The following is an 18642-nucleotide window of genomic DNA, read 5'->3' as shown; positions in this document are numbered from 1 at the left end:
GAATTTCGAAGTGAAATTTCCATCTTTTGGTGTTGTGTATTTCCTTTGATTTTGTTCAGAGTTTTTCTGCAGGCCAAGTACTGTGCTTCTGTTGAATCTTCTTGGTGTTATGTGATGTTTGCTGAATTCATGCATGCTTTCCATTATTATCCAGCAAATTAATAAAGTTGATCATGTGATAGCTGAGATCAGTGGTTTTAATTCACAAGCTATTGTGTTTTTGCTGATTCTTAGATGCATTTTGTGAGCAAACATGTTGGCCGTATTAACTGTTAGATGTGACTCGAAATTGATAATCGACTCAAATTCGAATTTTCGACTCGTCAACAGCTTCGCGGTGCGACCAAATTGGAAAAGTAAAATTGTGAAGGAAAAATGAATGTCTGTGATGGATAGCGGAGGGCTCAGGCCGACAGGCCGAATTCGAAACCCGTTAAGAGTTTTCCTCTTCGTTTTTGCCCTAGAGGCGTGAGATCGTGGTTGGTTGTATCATCTGAACATTGTATTTTCTTTTTCGTTCGCTAGTGAAGTTCTCTCCTCCCTCGCCCGTGATTTTTTCCTGCAAAGAATTTTTCACGTAAATCTATGTGTTCTTCTTATTTTCTGCTTGTGGTTTGATTGTTTCGTATTCGTCATTTTGTTTCCGTTTGTGCGTTTGTCATAACATTAACTAATGCAAAATAATCGGAATTAGTTAATACTGTCAATATATATAGAAAGGGTCTAATTTCAAAATGTTTTGTAGTTGAGGTGATCTCCATGCATTTTTCCTTCCTTTTCTTTCATTAATTGTATATAATTTCAAAGTGAGATGAGAAACACAACAAATAAAAAAAAATAGAATTAGAATAATTTTACAAGTAAACAGAGGCATTTATATCTTTTCGGTAAAAATGTATAAAACTTAAATTATAGACTATTGTGGTTTGACTACTTAACCTTTTAAAATTTTGGCAGTAGTACCTAACATTTTAATTTGTTTGATGTTAGTCATTTAATGACTTTTTGGTACAAAATTTAAGCTAATTGCTTATTTTAATAAATTTATAGTTATACCAATTATATAAAATTTGTTAATTAAATTTGTAAAAATATATTATGTATTTAAATTTTAAAGTTAAATAGTTATGAACTGATTCAAATTAAATTGATTTAAATTAAATAAATTAAAAAGTTAGATAGCAAAATTAAACCTAGCCAAAAACGAAAGCAAAGCGTGGCTCACACAAGTCCACGTGAAAATAGAGAAGTAAATTACATAATTGAAATTATATAATTTATCAAAATTGCATGCAAAAATAATATTATATAACTAATATTTATATAATATAATATAATATAAATATTAAATTATTATTTTAATTAATTAGAAAGTATAGTTTTACTATATAAATCCCATATTAAAATATTGAATTTATATTTTATAAAAGAAAATAATAAAAATACTCTTTACTTTTTTTTTTTCCCCTACAAACCAATTTGTTTCCTTTTATGCAAACTAATAAACGTCGAAGGATCCTAAAATTACTTTTCCACTAAAAATTAATTTTCTTCGATTTTTTTTTTTAATTTTTCGTGAAACTAACATACCCTAAACATTCCTGCAATTTAATCTTCAACTTAACCTCTTCAGCATAACCCAGATTAGCAGGAAATCAAGCCAAATAACCAAATTGCCATTGTACTTGACAACAATAATTAATTTCCCAACTATTTTGCAGCCAAAAAAAAAGTAATAATAATAATAAAAAAGACAATAATGCCAATCAGCGTATATAAACAAATATTTTAGGGGCTTTGTTTGATTCACCTACTTTAGACTCTAAAATCGAAATAAGTTTTATTGATTTTGATAATCGTTGTTTATTTTACAGATATCGGATTTCGATTTGTATACTACACTTGAATGAAAATGATCTAATCCATTTATGGCTTAATTCGATTTTAAATCCTGAATTTGTTTATTTCAGAATATGCCGCTCAAAACTATTTCTAACAAGCACGTGCCTTTTCTCTTCCTTCATTACTCTTCTCTCTCTTAACTAAAATCTTCTTTTAGATTTCTAAGTGTTTCGATTGTCCGTTCTGATTTTTATTTCAATAATATACCAAATATTTTCGACCAGTTTATCTTCTTATTTTCCATTCTGATACAATTCAATTTCATTTCTCATTCTGATCGTGAGCCGAACATGCTCTAGATCATTACATTAACCAACTAACGGAGTGCACATTAGGTTATCACAACAAATAATACACACCATAGATAGCCAGATCCACTAATGCAAAGCACAATTATAATTAACCATGGGAAAGGACACTTATACTTTATGGCCATCAACAAAGAATGTCTTATAAAAACTAGCCTAATGCTAGTGGTTCCTCAAAAGGTACCCATGTATCTTATAATATGGCTAAATATTATAAGATATAATATTCAGCCATAGTATATCTTATATATAAAATTATTTCAAATATTAGGGGTGTTATATTTCTTCTCCTTTTAAGTTTTGACGTTTTTATAAGGCTCAAATATACTTATAAGCACAAATAATATGAGATTTGTCTCGCTAGTCCTAGCTGATCTTATGGGGAACTGCGTGCCACCCACAATGATTGTCAGTCGGGGATCCGTACTCCACCCGCTATATGACCCTGGCTCATGTCGAGTCTCGTTTCACACTTCTGGTTGATGATTCTTTGGTATTTCATAATTCGAGCAGAATAAATTAGCGATATAATTTGGCACATGCATGACCAGTGTTTGAAACAATTTGAATTTTGAATTTAGTATTCCAAATTAGCTGTCATGTTAGACCCTGAGTCATCAACAATATACATGGCTACTTTTTGAGGAACCCATAGCATTACTCTATATACGAAAAGCGGGAGAGCTCTCTACATAATGATGTGACATTTTAATTATTATCATTTTATGGGGTATATTACTAGTACATTATTTTTACATTAGTAATATATTAATATTTAGTTAATTAAATTGAATCGTATGAATAGATTTTAATAATTCAAAAGATTTGAACCAGAAATTATAGTAAATTGAATTTTGAGGATCAAAGTGTCATGTGTCTAATAGTTGAAAAACCAAAAATATGACTTAGACCCAAATTAAACAAATTAAAATAAATAAATAAATAATAATTTTAGGCCATGGGTAGATTATAGTTTTGGTCCCCAAACAATGGGCGATATGACATTTTAAATCTGAAACTTTAATTCATTATAATTTCTGACTCAAACTTCTTAAATTATTATAATCAAGTCTCACAATCCAATTTAGTTAGAATGCTTCCACATCACTTCTACATTATCAATATGTCAACATTTAGTCAGCTAAAATAGGTTGTGGAATTTAATTGTAATAATTTAAAAAGTTCGAGCAATAAATTATAATGAATTAAAGTTTTGAAAATCAAAGTGTTAGATGCCTCATAGTTTGAGGACCAAAAGTGTAATTAGCCCAATAGTCCTTAGTTTGGTAAATTTTAGGAAAAACTTCAAAAAACCCCCCCGTGGTTTCGCATTTTTTTATTTTAGTACCTTGTGGTTTGAAGTGTATCAAGTTAGTACCCTGTGGTTTTACACTTTCTCACTTTAGTACCCTGTGGTTTAAAGTGTATCAAGTTAGTACTCTGTGGTTTTATTTTTATATCAAATTCGTACCCTGTGATTTTATTTTTGTATTAAGTTAGTACTCTATGGTTTTTAAACTATAGGGGTACTAGAGTGAGAAAGTGCGAAACCACAGGGTATTAAAGTGAGAAAGTGCGAAACCACATGATACTAACTTGATACACTTTAAACCATAGGGTACTAAAGTGAGAAAGTGCAAAATCGCAGGGTACTAATTTGATACACTTTAAACCACATGATACTAAAGTGAGAAAGAGTGAAACCACAAGAGGGTATTTGAAGTTTTCTCTAAATTTTATGAATAAAATACTATTTGTACACCAATTACAGGGTATAGGGATGTATATCTTACGGGTGGAATTCTAGAATTTATAAAATTTAAATAAATTTTAATTTTACATAATATAGATATATGTATGCCGGCGCACGTGTCCGCGATAAGTCAGAAATGATGACTTTTGGATTAAAAGAATATAAGATATATGATAGTAGTGGGTATGGATATTCGAAATTTTATTCGAATCCGAATCCGAATGAAGCGGGTATATCTAATGCTAAATGGATATTGATTCAGATATGAATATCAAAAATAAAAATTCGATGGATATGGACTCGAATATGAATTTTAACGATACCTGATCCGAACCCGAATTCGACCCGAACCCGAATTTATTATGCATAATATATATATATATATATATATAGAATTAGGCTGGAATACTATTGATAGTAAAACGCTCTTTTTGCTATCAAATTTTTAACCCTTGGATGAAAAATTGTAGGGTCAGGATGATATTAGTCAGTTAGAGTTGAGTGGTCCTTCTATGGTTGAGTGGTCCCCACTGGATTATAGTATTTAATCCAATAGTTAGAAATAATGAAAAGAGTTGATCCAAATGCTAAAAAACTTGTAGCAACAATGAGATTTTGCTACTAATAGTAGCCCAGTCCAACTATATATAAATAAATATATATATATATATAACTTTAAAAATTTAGATTTAATGTAATATATTTTGAAATATTGAAAAAAAAAATAATTGTTCGGATTTGAGTTTCGAATTTTTGATCGGGTCAGGTTTAGATATAAATTTTTAAAATCTGTCGGATTCGAATTTGAATTCAGATCTTAGGTTTAAAGTCGGATTTGGATTCAAATTTTTAAAAATTCATCCCGAGTCCAATCCGTTGACATGTCTACGCTTCCATATATTTTTACTGGGCACGAAGGCCACAGTAGTCAGTTCGCCGGGGGTGACTGAAGGGCGCGTGGGCTATTTCCCGCCTCTCAACAGAAAAAACTCCTTGCACCCGGTTTATGCATATACTTAATACACCTTAATGCATGTCACAAAATTAATTAAGGGTTAATTTCTTCGTGACGGGTTGTAATTTTATAAATACTCCTTCAAATTGTAAAATATCATTGGTGCTTTTATAAATATTAAGACCCTGTTTGGACATTGGAGTGCAATTAATCCTTGTTTACTTTTAAATATGTGGTATATGAAATGCAATCGTACACTCGGTGCAGGGAAAACATTTGTCCTCTCCGCGCTGGAACCGAAGGCCGAGAAAAACCCGGTTCGCGGACGCGAGGCCCCTCGGTAAAATCCAGTGAATAAACCGTGCCGAATCCGCCTTATTACTCTTCACGTACGTCGAGGGTGCCACATGTATATATATATATAATAAGAAATAAATGTAAATTAAAAGGATTTAAAAATACCAGGAAAAAAGGGGAGAGAAAAAGAAACACAACGTTGCGAATCCAAAAAGCGAAAGAGAAAAAAAAAAAAAAGGGGGAAAAAAAGGTCGGAGAAGGTAAATAACGGCGAGCTCCTCTCGAAACCCTAGCTGCGAAATCCATCGGAGCCCTAAATCCGTGGACGTTTTGCGGTTTTCTCTTCCGTAGATTCGCTCGATCGCGTCCTCCGATCGGTGGATTCGCGTTCGGATCCGGATTTCTAGGGTTTTTCTAGGGTTTCGATCAGTTTGGTGGTGGCGGAGGAAGGGGATCTGTGATCTCCGGAGGGGAGATGGCGAGCGCGGATAAGGGACTCGAGGATCGGCTCCGTAAAATCGGCGATCGTCTCCGCTCGCCGGCGACTTCTGTCGAAGAGCTCCTCCCTCTTCTCGATGTGAGTCCTCTTCGCTCTCTTTTCGTTACGTGAATCGTTCTATACGCACTCTTCCTTTGCTTTTGCTCTTGGATTAAAGATTTCGCTCTGTTTTGATATCGATTGTTTGTATATTTCTGTGTTTAGAGTATTAGGGTTTCAATTTCTTTGTAGTTTCGTATGTGCTGTCACCATGTTGCGTTGCAATACATGTGCGGACGTGGTTTTTTGCTTGCTCGATCTCATTTTCGGAAGAATTGAAAGCGACAGAGACTGATATTGTGCAATATTGTTTTGTTCTATAGATTTGTATTACATTTTCTTCTAGTAGATACATGCGGAGTCAGTTTTGTTCTGAGGAAGTAGAACTTCTCGAATCTACTAGCAAGAACATTGGATAGATCCTATAGCCTTTGCAAAACTTTTCCCTGGTATTATAATTGTAGTACTTTTTAAATTTGATGATGGATTACACTGTTTTAGCCAAGAAAACGGAAACTGAAAGTTGATTGCTGTGGATTGCGATGCTTTATTTGGTTGTCCATTCACTTTATGTGTGCTTATATATTAACAGTTTTAGTAGTTGTGCTTTGTTGAACAATATACACTGTTAAGTAGGAGAAACTTTTCCAATGAGAGGTTGAGGTAAGACAACTGCATGCGCCAGCGTGTTAATTGGAACGAGCTGTGCTGGGGCTATTTGGGTAGTATCTCATTGAAAACCGTAGCGAAAGCAAATTGTTGGGCTAGACAATGGAATTAAACTTTCTCATTCTTTGTTAGTTATTTGTTCAGCTCGATTGAAACTTTGTGGAGGGAGGATGGTTTCAAGTGTATAAACTCAGTAGGAAATAACTACAATAAGAGTGAACTAATATAACAGACGGGATAATCTGTCTTTTGATGCTGATTTTTCTTTTTTTATTCTTGTTGCCAATGATTGTGTGTTTTAATCAGTTCTGTTTTCTTCCTTTGGGCAAGACTTTTCTTTCTTTTTACTTATTATGTTTATTCTGGGGTAGCAAATTATTATTGCTTTTACTAATATTTTGCTAATGCTAGTCTATATGTTAATTTGTTTTGTTCTTTTGTGCATTTTTACATTTGTGCTCAAAGCCTGAGAATTAAACATTTTATGCCTGATGGTAGCAGTGACGCTTGTATAAATTGCGTATTATTCACATGCTGAAGTTAGTTTTTTTTTTCTTAAAGGTTTTAATGATATATTATTTTATGCATCCGTTGTAGTTAATCAGTTTATTTTTCGCACATCATCTACTGTTGCAAAACATCTTAGCTTGTTCGATTCTAAATACAGCGAGCAGAAAGATTGTTATTGAAGGTGGAACAATCACCGTCTCAATCGATGATAAATGCAATTCGTCCTGCAATGAATGCCCTAGTTGCCGAAGAGCTTTTGAGACATCCTAATGCAGATGTAAGAGTTTCTGTGGCCTCATGTGCAAGTGAAATCACGAGAATAACGGCACCAGATGCTCCTTATGATGATGATTTAATGAAGGTTCAATTACTTATTTCTTAAAACCACTAATATTTTTGTGTATCTACTATTAAGCACCTTGGTCAGCACTGTCATAATTGCAGCCAGGAATTCCTGTGCCATTTTGGACTCATTGAGCTAAGTTTGTTTGACCGTTTCTTCTGAAATTTCAGATGGTGTTTCAGAGAATAGTGGAAGCATTTGAAAAGTTGGATGATATGTCCAGTTCCTTATATTTGAAGAGGGTTTCAATTCTTGAAACTGTGGCAAAGGTTCGATCGTGCGTTGTGATGTTGGATCTAGAATGTGATGACCTAATTCTACATATGTTTCGTCATTTCCTGAATTCCATAAGGTAATAAGGTCTATTAATGCCTTTTCAGTTTTATTTTGACATTTTTGTTCCTGCTAAAGTTATCAAGTGGTCCAGCCATTGGGCAGACAATTCAGAATACCTAGCCTCTACTGAGGCAGTTGCGTTAATCTAAAAGTAGCAACATCTGTTGCCTTGTTTGTACATGGGATTCAATTAAAATGAGACCGGAACAGCAATATTTATTGTCTGCTACATAGCTATGAATCAAAACAAATTAGAGATCAAGGACCGTTACTTGATAATGTAGATGTTGCATGCTTAAGTCTTGAGACTAGCCACTATGAAAAATTTCTGACAGGCTGTTCTATCTCCATAGTATGTGTCCCTCTTAATATTTTATGACATTGCAACTGTACGCCAATAGGTATAGGAAGTCTACAATGAATGCTGCTGATCAATAGTAAAAGAAATGATGCCTCTTGCTGCTTTGTTAGAGCATAACTGGTAAACATCTGAAGAGGTAGCAAACTTCTTATAAACTGCCATCGAAAGAGATAAATTCAAGTGATAAAGCAGATACGTAATGCTAGTCATATATGATGTTGTAACAAAAAGCCTAAAAGGTAACTGTTATGTTAGACACTTTAGGTTCTACATGATATCCTCTATTATTTGTTAAGGTGATGTATCTAATCCTTATTATTGAATGTTCAGCTGTGCCTGTTATTGTTGTCATAAAATGATCTTCGGTTTGCTTATAACCAATTTTTTTGCTCGTTGTCAAAAGTGTCTGTGAAGCCAATAGCCTCTTTCTTATGCCACCACTTAGTGGTTAGGCCTAGCCAACGTTACCTCCTTTTCTTCTACCTGTGAATTTGATGCAACTCCTGAGTCGTTACATATAGGACATGCAGGTGCGGCAATAATTTGGTTGAAAATAAAACTTCTGTCATAGTCATGGATACTTTAATCTGGTGACATATCAATTAGATTCTAATTCTTTCACAATGAAAGCTAAAATGTGGCCAATTTTGGTACCTTCTTTGTACCTTCTTCTGAGTTATATAGGATTGAATTCTAATTGGAAGAGAAGTAACCACCCACTGTTTGGATTCAATTCTTGTGTTTGGGAGTATTTTTTTTTTCTTCGAAAATAGTTTGGGAGGTCAAATGCATATCATTGTTTGTGGAGATCAGCATATATACAAATCTACCTGCTTTTTTGTGTGGTTTGATTTCATGACTTAAAACTATTGCAACCAGGATACATTGTACGAGCTTTAATTATCAAGTTAGCTGGCGCTTTCCTAAAGTTAAATTTCTTTAATCGAAATTTTCTTTGTTTGGTTTTACAGTCTACTGGTTATTATATAAACTATAAATTTTTGGTTGTCAGCATTTTTCTTTTATATTTTTTTCACTTTTCAATTGTTTCTAATTATTTTTAATTTATTACTAAAGGGCAATTGAATTTATTTCAGGTCGAACCATCCAGAAAATGTCTTCTCATCAATGGAGACTATAATGACACTTGTGATTGAGGAGAGTGAAGATATCTCAGCAGAACTTGTCTCTTGCCTTCTTGAGAGTCTAAAAAAGGAGAGCAAAGTAGGTTTCCATCCTTATAATGCTTTAATCTCCAACTGCAACCATCTATATGATTTTCACAATTCTTTTTATTCTTGTTTACAGGAAATCAATCCTACAGCATTCAGACTTGCAGAGAAAGTCGTTCGTAACTGTGGTGTAAAACTGAATCCGGCTTTGATAAAATTAGTCCAAAACACTCCCTTAAGTAATTATAGCAAGGTTGTTGGCTCTCTACGCCAAGAGAATTCTGATGCTACGGACCGCACCGATGTAAATGATTCTGGGAAGAATGCGAGTCTTTCTCCACCACGGGAAAACACCATTGTATGTGGCAATTGATGGAAATCCATATGGTAGTTTAAATCTTCAATAGCTTATGCTGTATAGTTGTCGACTCTGGGTATTGTTTAACTGAATGAATGGGGAAGACTATGCAGATGCCTTTTTCTAACTGTAGTTGTAGTTGTTTGAGTTATAATATCAGAGATTTCTCAGTCGTGTACTCTTGAGCTAACTTGCTACTTCAGACTCGGACTTAGTTTCTTGAACTGAGAAGGGTCATTATGACACCTTAAACCATCTAACTGTTATCAGTAATTTGCTACCACACATTTATAATCCTTTTGACTCTGCATTGAAAATCTTATTGTAATTATAGTTGCTTTTATTGATTGAGACTTTGATAAGTTAGTTTTTTTATGGTGTTTCAGGCAGATGATAATAAGCTATCTGAGAGGGCTGTTTCTGATGAGCTACCTCAGGCATGTAACTGTGACTAAAATACAGCTTTATGGTTGAATCATAAATGTCTTATAGATTTCTTTTTCCATTTTTCTAATTTATAAATTATGAATGTCAGGTCTCTTCACAGTTGGATCAAGTAGGTTGTCCTCAAGAATCTGATACCCTTGCAAACGAGTCATCGCAATCAAAGATGACCAATGGTACTGTTCCAATAGGTAATGGTGAATCTGTGGTGGAACCAACTTCACCTCAACAGAAGCCTGAACAATCTCGTCGTGGTGTTGAGTCAAAAGGTACTGTTCCAGAAACTACAGATGATTCCAACAATGTCGAGTCAGCTGTGGCGAAGCCTGATAGTTTATCAGATCTGAACGCCAAGAAAATGGGAGGCCGCAGTTCTAATTTGTCTACTCAATTAACTGAGACGAGTGATGGTTCTAGGACTGATAACGAGAAAGAAACACCACTAGTACCCGGCAGTAGAGAAGACCATGGAAGAGAAGCTGATAGTGCACAAGTTGATGGTCCATCCGATAAAGAAGCAGAGTCACCCATGCCATTGGATACTGACAATAAAGATCATCTTCAACTTCCTTCAAGTGCTAATGATGGAACTGTTTATTCAGATCCACCAAAAAGAGACGGATCTTCTGGGTCAGACATATCTGACAAGAAAGGTGGAGGTGACTTGTCGTCTGACCAGCTTACGTCTTCTTCTGAAGGTCCAGATTCTAAGAAGGCTTCAGAAGATTTGAGCGACTCAGAAGAGAAGCCCTTGAGACACTCGGGTAAGAAGGGAAGCAAAAAGGTTGGTGAAATATTGGCTGGTAGTGCAGTCTATTCAGAGCCAAAAACTCGGACTCGTAGAGATAAAGTCGGTTCCACGGTCAAGGATGGTGTCACAGAATCATCACGTAGACAACCAAAGTCTAATAATAAGCAGCCGAAGGAAACAAGTGAATCTGAAGATGCAGCTGGAGAGCTCAGTTTGAAGGTAATTATAAGATTATTGCTAATCCTTATGTAAAACTGTCTCATCATTCAGGAAGTCCTCTGTTTTGCTTATATTATAAATATTTTGTGGACAAAGAATCTAGTTCTTAAGAAGGATATGCCTGCTGCTGGCTTGAATGAAATCTAGTAATTGTATTGAGGTAGGTCGGAATTGCCTTCCTAATTAATCCTTTGTATTTATATTTAGCCTTTCCACTTCCCATTTTCTCGAAGTAATTCTCCTTCTGCCCCACTCTTGATTGCTTAATAGCCTTGTTATTTGTTGGAACCTTTCATTTACCTGCATGTTTTACTTTCTCGTTACCAACTCTGAATGGTTTTTCTTAAGAGCGAAATCATTGTTTATTGCGATTGACATATATATATATATATATATATATATATATATATATATATATATATATATATATATATATATATATATATATATATATATATTATAGTACCGGGGCTCCGGTACTATAGTCTCGTTTTCGATCTTAGAGTGTTCAATCAACGATCCATACCGTTAAAATGATCTACGGGTATTTAAAGTTTTTAGAAATAAAATTTTATATTTTTTCGACATAGTTTATTTTATGATCAAACTATTTCAAATTTTCAATTTTCAATGGCTACTATGGCGAGTTTGGAGTTTAACGGTGTAGAAGAATCTAAATTTTTTCAATTTTGATAGAGAAATACTTTAAACTATCTAGATTAAGTTAGCATTCTTGATCTTGATTAAAGTCCTATGCTCAAATTTTAAAGATTATTCAATTTCCACCGTCCATTTTGACATAATTATTTTTTAAGTAAACGATGTCGAAAAAAGCTAAAATTTTTTTCCTAAGAACTTCATATACCTAGATCATATTTAACGGTGTGGATCGTTAATTTTGAACACCCTAAGATCGAAAACAAGACTATAGTACGGAGCTCCGGTACTTAGATAGTTATAGATAGTAGCCTATTTCATATATATTATATATATATATATATATATATATAATATACTATATATAGTAGTAGGTCTACCTATATCACTATGTAGCACACGGAGCGCGCGTGCTACCAAAGTTTTTCGATTGATAGCGGCTTTCAAATCGTACGATGCGGCTCCGTTAGAAGTTGATTCTACTATTGAAAGTATTTAGAAACTAAATTTCATAATTTTTCGATATCATTTACCTATCAAACAAGTAGTCTAAAATTGAACGGCTGAAAATAAAAATCTCATAAAAAATGATGATAAAAGATTTAAATTCAAGATCAGATATACTGATCTTACTCGAAATAGTGAGAAGAATTTTCTATAAAACTTGCATCGCATTTGAATTGTTTTACACCGTTAAACTCACAAACACACCACATCGGCCATTAAAATTGTCAATTTTGAGATCTTTTGATCAGTAGTCAAATGATGTCGAAAAAATTTGAAATTTTAGTTTCCAAATACTTTCAATAGTATAGATCAAGTCTAACGGAGCCGATCGTCGATTTGGAAGCCGCATCATCGAAAACAACTTGGTAGCACGGAGCGCTCCGTGCTACCGATAGCATAGTAGCCGGACTCTATATATATATATATATATATTTCTTTTAGCTTCATTTACATCCAAACATTCGTAAAGTATGTTGCATGATAGGGAGTGTCACCTATCATGGTTCATGTTTTTATATTTCCTTCGGTCATTTTGGTTTAAATCACACTTGTTTAACAAAACATGAGGATTGTTGCTCTTATTGCATCTCTCCTCTTCATCTTTTTCTTGTTCTCTTCTTCTATCTTTGCTCCTCAGTTTATGCTTGCACACCCTTATTTCCAAGCCTTTCTATGGTTAATTCATGGCTGTAGATGCAGAAACCGTCTCGAAATGTTGCGAGTTAAAATAGCTTTCTCCATAAGAAAACCTATTGAAAATCCCCTCAATTTAATGAGAAAATTGTCTACTTTTTTGATTAGCACTCGTCCTCCTCACCATCGCATCCTTTCCCTCCATTCCATTCTCCGCCTCTGTGATTTCGTCCTCCCTGTCCTCCAGCTGTTTTTCATCACCATCTGTGTCCATCCTCCACATCCTCTTTTCACTGCCGCCCCCTCCACCACACGTCCTTCTAGTCCTTCTTTTCTTCTATTACCTCATCCTCACCGTCTCCTCTGATGTTTCGGGAAGAGAAAATGAACTTTAGGCATTTACTAATTTTTAAAAATATTATATTATTTTTTCTAGAAGAACCCTACCAGAAGACTAACAGAAGGGGTTTATGTGATAATTGTGCAGCTGAGGGGGTGTTTCTTTTTTGCAGATTTTGATTATCATGAGTGTAGGGCAACTTGTGATAGGGGGTTTTCTGCATTTTAACTCTCTTACGTATTTTTTGAGGCCATGTTGTTTCCTCGGAGATCCTTTGAAACTTGTAGCTGTGAACTAGAAGTGCCGCATCTCATCATGGACATTACTCAAATGCACGCTGCAGAGGAGGATTTAGTTCATTAAAATGACATATAGAAAGTATTATCTGATTCATGAGTTGATTTGTGATCTCGGGGTCTTCGTTGCATCCTTCTTAATTTTTTGCAGCTAGTCAATTTTTTAACTACTCTAGATGATTGGTGTTCTTTTTGTTTTTTGCGGGCTCTGTGCAGAAAGCTGGTTCTGGCAGTCTGAGAAATCGAAGTGGATCAAAGAGGAACCATGGTCGAGGGACAGAAAAGGTATTCTATTTTATGTGCTTCACTAAGATTTCATCGTACATGATTCTGGGTTCTAATTATAATTATTCAAATGTGACAGATCTCTACATCGAAACAAAGAAAAGATCTTGATGAGAGTCTTGTTAACTCCATGATTAAAGTATGGTGGCCGGCTGATAAAGCGTATGCCAGACTTCCCTGCTGATCTCTTATAATCATGTTCTTTAGAACTTACTTTGAGTCTGTGATCTACTGTTACGTGTACTCATATGCTAAATTTTATCCTGCTTCTGCAGGTTCTATGATGGTGTGGTTCATTCATATAATCCCTCTTCTAAGAAGCATACGGTGCGTAAATTTATCGGTCTGCTGATTTTAATTTGCTGTTCTTGACTACCTTTTTAACTTCTACAGTATTTTTTCTGTTCTGAAATGATTTTTGATGCGTCCAGATTGTCTATAATGATGGTGATGTAGAGATATTACGGCTTAAGGAAGAAAGATGGGAACTTATTGAAGGCAACACAGAAGCAGATGAGGTAGGTACTAGTTCGATGCACCATGATCAAGTATTTCTATAATTGATCTCTGCATTTTAAGTTCCATTATTTTCTTCTCCTAGCAGGGAGGATCGGAGGATCTTCCAAGACCTGATGCTTCATCGGAAATGTGAGTGTTTTCTCTTGCAATCTGTGTTTAAAGGATTTTACCTAATAGTTTGCTGTTCTTTCCTAACTGAAGAAACTGTTTTTTCCCCTCATTTGTTCACCCATCACCCCTCAATCAGGCCGCCAAGTAAAAAAGCTAAAACAAGTTCCAGTCGTGCACCAAAAAAAGCAAAGACGCAGACACCGAGCAGGTAATTGGCATTTGATGTGGTAAACAATGTCTAATAGATCGACCTATTGAAGTGCTTTATCTCAATTGTTTCCATCGGGTGTTTGTTCTGTAGCAATGAGTTCAGCAGCATGCGTACAGGAGTTATTCCGAAACGTAAAAGCAGGTCGAAGGCTGTCAGTGAGGATAAAGAAGAGACTCCTAAAGGTGACGAGAGGTCTAAGGATGAGACACCGCGACGCACGCGCAAGTCTAAGGATGATAGCTCCAATCACTCCGCCAAGTCGAATGATGATGTCTCAAGAACTCGCAGCCGTGCAAAGGGCATTGCCCTTCAATCCGGCGGAAGGTCGCAGGATGAAACCCAAAAGAAGACGAACAAATCAAAGGATGATGTAGCCAGTTCCAGCAAAGATGCAGCTAAAGGTAAATCCAGCGCCGAAACTCCAACCCTTCGACAGAAATCAAAGGGTGTTCCGAATGGCTCCTCCGGGAAAGGCAAGCTCCGGGCCCAAAAGAGAGCGAGTACTGGAAAAGTAGAGTCACAGGTAATTGGGGCTTCGACAGGAAAGAAGAGGCGGAGGAAGAGCCAAAGCTGATTGGGCACTTCGACGCATGCTTTGCCCATCCCCTTTTTTTTTTTCTCTTTTTTCTTTTTTCCTTTTTTCCTCTCAGGTAAATACATGCTGTTTACAGTTTCTTGGGGTATTGTGGATAGGCAATTCTTCAGTGTTTTGCTTTGCTTCTCGCCCGAAATCGCCTATCTGGTCGCCCAGGTGCTGCTAGTCATGTTGACGATTTAACTGACACTGTAGATGCTTTGGGTAGGGGGGTAGGGGTTGTAATGTTTAGCATTACCTGTTTCCTTTGGCCTTTGGCATGTGTTGTTATGCAAGACCTCTGGTAGCTGGGTTTATGTTTACCGTAAGTTATTTTAGTCGGTAACGTAGTTAGGCTACAGGCTGTTTCGAGAAATATGAAATTTTGTAGCACTTGTCTGCGTGAAAAAAAAAAGGAAGTATTTCGGTTTAGTCTCTCCCCCCCTCTCTCTCTCTCTCATGTTTATTGTTTTGAGTAATACTATGGGTCACTGAAAGGGTACTTATGTATATTGTCGACGACTCAGATTTTGATATGGGAGCTGATTTGGAGTGCTCAATTTTAAATTCCAGTTGCTTTAAACAGTGGTGTTACAAATCTTTCGGGTCGGATGCCAATCGTAATCTCCCACATTTTTTCCTGCTCAAACGTCCTTTACTCATCTTCACCACCTTGTAACTATCGGACCACTAGTAATAATAACTCATTGGGTGGAGTTCTCTTATGTATTCATAAATCACCAGTTCAAAATATTTAAGCTCGGTTGTTATTATTAGGGTGGAGTTCTTTTATACTTCTCCCATTTAGGGGTAAACAGACATAGTCCAAGATTATCAGGGGATGTGAGACTTGTCTCGCTAGTCTTATCATTTCGACACTGATTTAGCCTGTCATTCACCGACTCTGGCTTACCCTGTCATTCACCGACCCTGGCTCAGTCAAGACTCATCTCACACTTCCGGCTGGTGAACCGGCTCTGATACCAAATGTAACGATCCAGTCCACTAGCAACAATAATTCGTTGGGCTGAAATTACTGGTCCAAAATGATTAAGTCCAGTTATTATTATTAAGGTGAAGTTATTAGGGTGTGTGACACCTCTCTCTGCTTCCTCCCAGGGGTTTTATGTGGCTAGTCACATATATTCTCGACGTCAGACCATGTATCCCAAAACTCAAAAGTTGAGGGCGTGCTACCTTCTGCAGACCTTTATAGAGCAGAGCTTTACTGGCTTCTTCATATCTTCAGTGCAGAGCTTACTCGTCTTGTCGAAGGCTATGAAGATGGATGGTTGAAGGCAACCAGCTGGAACGTTGGTGAGAAAGGTTTTCTCCTCTGCCACCACCTTCCTCTAATTTTTTTTTTTTTTTTTTTCCCCTTTTTTCTCTCTAATTTTCTTTTGGCTTATTTTTATCACTTTTCTGCTGAATTAAGAACTATATACATAAGGAGCTCATTAACTACAGGTTGTTTTTGAAGTAGGTCCCTCGATTTCTGTTTATTTATATATTCTTTTCCCTAATTAGAAAGCTTGGTGTTTTTCAAATATTGCTGCAAGGCTTTTAGAATAGTTAATGGAAAGGGGACTTCTAAAACCCTTGTAGCAAATTTGAAGAACTCTATTAAGCTTCCTAAATAGGAAAAAAAAAAGGTTCAAAAAATAGAATTGTGAGGGACCTACTTCAAAATAATCTATAGTTAAAAAGGCCAAAAGAAAAACAGAGGAAAAATATTGCCTTCTCTAGTCGTCGAGGCGAATAAACTCCACGTCGAAGATCCGAAGAAGCTATAACACGTCCTCAACATAGTGGTCTAATGTAGAGAAAATGTAGAGAAAATATTTTTATATTTAGCCTTGTATGACTCGAACTCAGAACCTTCTGCTCTGATACTATATAAAACAATCGTTGTATTATAAAATCTTAAGCTATTAGAGAACGGTATTTAAATATTTTTATATTTAACAAGAGAGAGTGAGGGATCAAATGTTAGCGATGGACGTTTAGGCGGAAAGATTCGTGATGTGATTTCACAAATTTGGCACACCGGTATCCAAATTAGCTGTCATGTTAAAATTTGACTCATCGACAATACATATAGATATCTTTTGAGATACCCATAGCATTATTCCTATTTTTATAAGATATTTTTTGTTGATGGCTATAGAGTAAGTCTCCTTTTCCACGGAAACTATAAAAGTTATAAGCTAGTCTCTTGTTGTTATTTAAGATCTTCGATAAATCAGATCTATTCGAATCCAAATACAAATATGATAGATTTTCTATCAAACATGTTTCTTAGAAGGGAAATGCAAAAGTTTTCAACTGGGAAAAAAAAGAAGAAAAAGAAAAAAAAAAAAAAAAAGACAAACAGGCTCCGAACTTGCCCATTGGTTGGAAGTATAAAGGTCCAAAGTATGGAAAAACTATTGCCTCCACCGGTTGTATAATACATTTGAATTCAAAATTAAAATGAGAATTAGAATTTAAAATTTAAATCTAAAGTAAAAATAAATATGATATCTGAAGTTAAATTAAATTTAAATTTTTAAAAATAAACTTGAATTTAAAATTTACAGTCAAATTTAAAATATATGTTTAAAATTTTAAATGTCAAGTTTGAAACGAAAATTTTATGACGGTGATCGCCAGCGCTATCGTCGCGTCTATTACGGGCGCCAACTTTTACCCGCACAGGTTAGATATTTATCTAAATATATACAAATAAAAGTGTAAGGCTACTATGCTTTTGGAAGTATAAAGGAGTTGGCGCATTCGACTTTTTGGCTCTTCGATCAAGAACTGTATGATTAGAATAATAGTGGTCTATCTTAAAGTTGAGTAGTTTCCGTAGTAAAATAATATCAAGAATTAAAAATAATCAAAAAGGTTGATTCAAGGGTTAAAAATTTGGAAGCACCACCTTCTTTATTTCTTGGAAGTAACATACTCGGACTTCATATAAAAATATATTTTATTTATACAACTATACAAAATTTGTTATCAATTATATATTATTGAAGTGTAAAATAATATAATTATTTATAACTTCTTAGCGGAATGACTGCAAATTGTGGGTTTGCAACTAGTACAAAGTGAACTTGAGATCATTTAATTACTCAATAAATAATAACAAAAAATTTAAAAAATTAAATTTTAAAATATTCAAGTAGCTAAATTATATTTAACGGAATTAATTGTCTATTTAATACCCCACGGCTGAAAACAACATGGAGACAACTTAGTTTACTTCTATTAGTATTTAAGTCTTTATCTTTTGAATGTAGGGTGTTACTGTTACACTAATAAGTTGTACATTTTATAATACTCTGTTATCTATTAAGAGTTTAAAAACTCTCTTGAATTTTTAGTATTAAAAAAAAAGGTTGATAAGAGAAATGAGTAAATTTTGAACTTTTAAAAAGTTAAGAGTGTAAGATTTACACCTATAAAACAAAGATAGCATTGCTTTGGCCTATTTATGTGCTTATCATAAAGCATCCTATAAAGTGAATGCACCCTATAATTTTCAACTTATTTCTCTTATTCAGTCTTCCTTCCTTCATTTTAGGCACAATTTAACTGCAGAGGAT

General features: G+C 34.9%; 1 protein-coding gene across 3 annotated transcripts; it reads left to right on the top strand.

Moving 5' to 3' along the window:
• LOC109725666 lies at positions 5408-15481 on the top strand. 3 transcript variants are annotated; one of them, XR_002220313.1, is made up of 14 exons: positions 5408-5792; positions 7090-7293; positions 7446-7627; positions 9070-9196; positions 9281-9502; positions 9889-9939; positions 10038-10916; positions 13566-13634; positions 13714-13796; positions 13910-13961; positions 14066-14156; positions 14236-14282; positions 14401-14472; positions 14566-14636. XR_002220313.1 is itself a non-coding variant. In XM_020254940.1 (14 exons), the coding sequence occupies exons 1-14, from the start codon at positions 5691-5693 to the stop codon at positions 15047-15049; spliced, it is 2658 nt and encodes an 885-aa protein (XP_020110529.1). In that variant the 5' UTR covers positions 5411-5690; the 3' UTR covers positions 15050-15481. The 3 variants fall into 3 exon arrangements, 2 of the variants coding, with proteins under 2 accessions (XP_020110529.1, XP_020110528.1); XM_020254940.1 differs by having other exon boundaries at positions 5411-5792; positions 14066-14152; positions 14239-14282; positions 14566-15481; XM_020254939.1 differs by having other exon boundaries at positions 5411-5792; positions 14066-14152; positions 14566-15481.

The sequence above is a fragment of the Ananas comosus genome, linkage group 20 (genome assembly GCF_001540865.1).
Source record: "Ananas comosus cultivar F153 linkage group 20, ASM154086v1, whole genome shotgun sequence".
Classification (NCBI taxonomy): domain Eukaryota; kingdom Viridiplantae; phylum Streptophyta; class Magnoliopsida; order Poales; family Bromeliaceae; genus Ananas; species Ananas comosus.
This window is presented reverse-complemented; position numbering and strand designations above follow the sequence as displayed.